Source organism: Crocuta crocuta, unplaced genomic scaffold (genome assembly GCF_008692635.1).
Source record: "Crocuta crocuta isolate KB4526 unplaced genomic scaffold, BGI_CrCroc_1.0 scaffold486, whole genome shotgun sequence".
Classification (NCBI taxonomy): Eukaryota; Metazoa; Chordata; class Mammalia; order Carnivora; family Hyaenidae; genus Crocuta; species Crocuta crocuta.
The window spans coordinates 2,474-7,116 of NW_027529794.1; the positions used below are offsets into that span (position 1 = coordinate 2,474).

At 44.4% G+C, this 4,643-nt stretch overlaps 1 protein-coding gene across 1 annotated transcript in view; it reads right to left on the reverse strand.

Annotated features, from left to right (window-relative positions):
* Positions 1–3,687: 3,687 nt before the first annotated feature.
* Positions 3,688–4,643, reverse strand: part of LOC144230745 (melanoma-associated antigen B1-like) — a 1,639-nt gene continuing 683 nt past the window's right edge. The window contains exon 2 of the mRNA XM_077763077.1: positions 3,688–4,643. This exon is cut by the window's right edge and continues 1 nt beyond it. Coding sequence (XP_077619203.1) covers positions 4,173–4,643 — 471 coding nt within the window. The 3' untranslated portion in view covers positions 3,688–4,172.

Genomic DNA, 4,643 nt, shown 5'->3' on the forward strand with positions numbered 1-4,643 from the left:
TGCCTGTAACTACTGCTCATCCTTAATGTACATATTAGTAAACATCTTGTGCCTGATGAATAGCTGCAAAACTCAGCATCTTAACGCAGTGGCCTTTGTTCTCAGGAACCTATAGGCTGGCCAAGGTGGCTCTGCCTCATGCTATAGTTGCCAGAACCAGAGAGAAGAACGGTCGAGACTTTTTCTAATGGTGATGGCAGTTATAAAAAGTGAGGCAGACCTTATATGAGCTGTCATGGAAAGATCCTGCATTCACTTCATTAAGTCAGAAGAGCAAGTTACAGAACAAAATGCACACTGTTGCCTATGTATGCCTAGAAAGTGTATTCTTACAGCACATCTATGTATGAAAAAGCCTCAAATCAATTTTAAAATGACACACGCCAGACTTTTCATTGTGGTTCCTTATGAAAAGGGGGTTGAACTTTGGAGGAATGTTATGGCAGGGGGCAGGGGAGACTGACTGACCTGTGTTACATTTTTTTTTATATAACAAGAATATACACACTATTCTTAGCTTTGCCATTCAAATGTTTAAATGAGCCTAATAACAGAAATAGCAGTCGCATCTCACTCAGATAAAGTTACTGCTAACTGATGTGACAGAGAAAACCTGAAATCTGAATGGCTTAATGCAATCTGAACTTATTTCTTGTGAACACACATGGGGCTTGGCAGACACTCACTGCTATGAGGTGATCCAGAAATCCCAGCTGTCTCCATCATGCGGCTCCACATCTCAACACCGGCTCCCCATGTTTGCTGCTGAATGGAAGAGAGAGCCTGGCTCTCATGTGTCTTGGCCTGGAGGTGATAAATATGCTTCTACTCAGGTTAGTGGTAGGGTTAGTCACATGACCCTTCCCAACCATGAATAGGATGACAATCGAATGGCTTCTGCATTGCAGCTACTCTATCAGGAGCAACTGTTGCAATTGGTTATAACAACCTTCTTCCCTTTTTAAAAAAAAAATGTTTATTTTTCTGAGGAGGTGAGGGGCAGAGATAGAGGGACAGAGATAATCCCAAGCAGGTTTTGCCACTGTCAGCACAGAGCTGGATGTGGGGCTCGATTCAACAAACCATGAGATCATGACATGAGCTGAAATCAAGAGTCGGATGCTCAACCGACTGGGGCACCTAGGTACCCCCAACCTTCTTTCCTTTTTGGAGGAGTTTCTGAGAAGGCCAAATTTACCCTTAAACTCATCAATTATTTTTCTACTGCATACAATGTAACTGATATTTTCAAATATAGAATTACCATCTAATTTTCAAAAGGGTCTTGTTAATCTCAGCAGGGAGGTCTCACCCATTGTCCCTCAACAGCACCTTTCTGCATGTCCATTTGCAATAACCTGTATGATCTCACTAGGCTGAGAATTTTCCCCTACCTTTAGGTGCATGGTCAAAATCACGGCAACCCGCCCTCAGACCTTAACAGGTGCCACTAAGCACAGTGTAAAAACAACACTTTCCCTGGGACAGATACAAACAAGATTCAATGGAAGAATGGTGAATCCTTTTCCCTTTTTATTGAAACTTCGCATGTCTGTGAAGGACTCTAAGATGAGTTTTTGGGAATTCAGTCTCAGCAGACATTTGCTTACACAGTGGTTTCCTGGGTACTTCCTCATCTATCACGTAGGAAGGAGGGTTTGGTTCTTGACCACTTAGTTAAGTTCACTCATCACTGGATGGATTCAATGACCACATTCAAATAAGATACTTCATTAAAATCCTACTGCAAATATCAAGTTGTTTCCAAAAAAGTCCTCTCTAGCCTCAGAGTTCTAAACAAAAGGCCCTGTAGATCCCATGCCAATCAGTGTACTTACCAGCTGATTTGGCAAAAACAAAAAAAACAAAAAAATCCAAAAAAACAAAACTTTGAGAGTGAGGTAGAGGCACCCAGGGGAGATGAGGAGGTGTCTAAACCTCACTGTCAGAATTACATGGAAAGGCAGCTGCTGTCAGAGTGGGGCCAGGGGGTGCAATGGGGGAGCAGGGAGTTGGAATGCTGTAAATCAGGGGATGGCGCGGCCTGAGGACTGTCTGTTCCCCCAGGAGCAGGGCGCAGCCTCCACAGGAGGACCCAGAAGAGATCTGGCCTGAAGGACAGGTCCCAGTTTGGACCTGAGGGCCCCCTGGGGAAGATCCAGGGGAGGGAGCAGTCATTCAGGAAAATGCCGGGACTGGACACTTGTGCTGAGACCAGGGCAGAGAGCCAGCTCTCAAGCTCTCAAGGGACCCTGGGGTGAGGGGCCAGGAGATTCTAGGGAAATGAACCCCAGGGACAATCCCCAAATTGTGCCTGATTCTCTTTTACCTTCCTTCTTTCAGCCTGCTTTTAGTACTTTGGCCACAGGGTGCTTCTTTCCTTGCCCGAGAAACATCAATGTGATAGTGAGAAGAGAAAGTAATTAAAGGACAGAAGGTTGGGCTCAGCCTGGGAGGAGTGGCACTTTGTGGGCTCCAGAGCAATCAGACTGAGCTCTTCTGGTTCTGTCACTTCACCAGCCACATGAACTTGAGAATATTTCAAGTTCTTCATCTGCCAAGTGGGCTGGATAAGCCCTGTCCTGCAGTTCTGCTGAACATATGTAACGTATATGAAGCATCTCACACAGTGATTGGCAAATGCTGGTCTTTAATAAATGGTAGTTGTTATTATGCTTATTTTCACACCAGAAAAAACCTCCCTCATCTCTGGGACTTTTTGTTTTGTTTTTTTTGTTCAGGAAATGTCAGAGACGGCAGTACTGTAGGACAAAGAAAACCACATTGGCCTAACTGCTGCTTAGCAAGTAAAATAACCCATTAGAGAGTATGTTCTTTAATTTGGATGCAGGGATTTCACTGGGAATCAACTCAAAGCTTGTAGAATTTATGTCAAGCATCAATAATTCCCGCCCCCCAACTTCCCTCCCATCAAAAACACTGCTATTTTCATTTGCCTCACCACCACCAAAATCTAGTCCAATTTTGACGTTTTGTCAAGTGACATTCAATATAACCTATTCAATGGAGCAGGCTCTGGCTCGCCCAGGTTCAGCACAGTGCTTCTTGCCAGCCCCCACTAAGGGAGTATCACCCTGATCTCTGAGAAATTCCCAAAGACAGTACGTACACAACACTGTGCACCATGTTCACCTGTACCCAGATAAGAGCACCAGCCACCTTCTAGTCCTTCCCCAGGTGGTGATACTCTCTGGTTTAACTGTGATCTCAAAGTAACTGTTAGGGACAGTGTCTCATTTCAGAGTTAGTCTCTCAACCCTGAAACCCACCATCCAAAGGCCTGGGCCCTGCTCACAATGATCACAGCCCCATCTAGCCCAGCACACAACTAACTTAAAATTACTTTGCACCAGGGGATCTGCAGAGTCTCAGATCCCAAAGTGTCTGGGCTCAGAGAATTTATACTTCAATGCTGTTACCTGCCCCCCTTCCTCATTGTCTTTTAAAGCTTGTCTTCTTAATCTTCCTTATATAATCACTGCTCTTAAAAACCTATGCCAGGTGCAGGGTCTTCTTTATCCTTAGTATCATCATTACTAACATATAACCTTCCAAAGAGCAGATGCTCAATTAATGGTAAGAATAAATTGGACACTGAGCAAGGAATGTAATTTATTACTCTTTAATTTTCTCTGAACTCTTGAATAAGTTAAGGACATCCTCATATATATCCTTGATTTTTACAAAGGTAAAGACAAAAGACAAACCAAGATTTAACTACATTTTACTTTGTTTCTATTTTAGAACTAGAGCTGTATTTTTGAAGGTTCTTTCATACTTTGGAAAAAAGTCTCCATTCCAAAGCCATATTATCTTGTTCTGGAACTCAAAGATGCAAGGATTTTCAAGCTACATTACACAATACCAAAACTCTTACTCCTAAACCTTACTCTTAAACCTTACTCTTAAACCTGATAAACAGCAATGTGTGACCCATGTTATTTATAAACTTGGATTCCAAACCCTATTAGATTCTTTTAAAACATGGTGAAACATTTTGAAACGAACAACATTTGTAAGCTACTCAATGCACAGCAGGAAGGCAAAGAAGATATATATTATGGTCTTTCCAACCCCAGCTTAGCCTCTCATTACTTAAAAGGTTGGCAGACCTCATCAAACACAAAGCAAAGAATCTTCCTCAGCCCTCTCTAGGGAGAAGGGTGGCCAGATATGGCCTGGGAACGTGCACTGGCCTTGGCAGTAGAGGCTGCCCTGGCCGCGGCTTGGGCTCTCTCTTCCTCATCTCGCAGAGCCTCTGCATAATGAAGCGGGAAGGCACTGGGGACGGTATCGTGGACCTTGGCCAAAAACTCTAGGATCTTCATCTTGCTGATGTCGGCGTGGGCTCGGGGGCCCCACAGGAACTCATAGCTCGGGGGGTCGCTGCCGGGCACCTGGCGGTACTCCAGGTACTTTTCCTGAACCAGATCTTGGGTGATGAGCTTCCTGGGCTCCCCGAAGACTGAATGCCTCCTTCCATCATAGACGCCCAAAATATTCAGGAATTCCCAGACATCTTTTTCAGAAGCTTGATTGCCACTCAGGAAGATGACGCCCAGGAGAGGCAGGAGAAGGCCACTCTTAGGCACGACAGAGCCACTGATCATGCTGCCTGCATC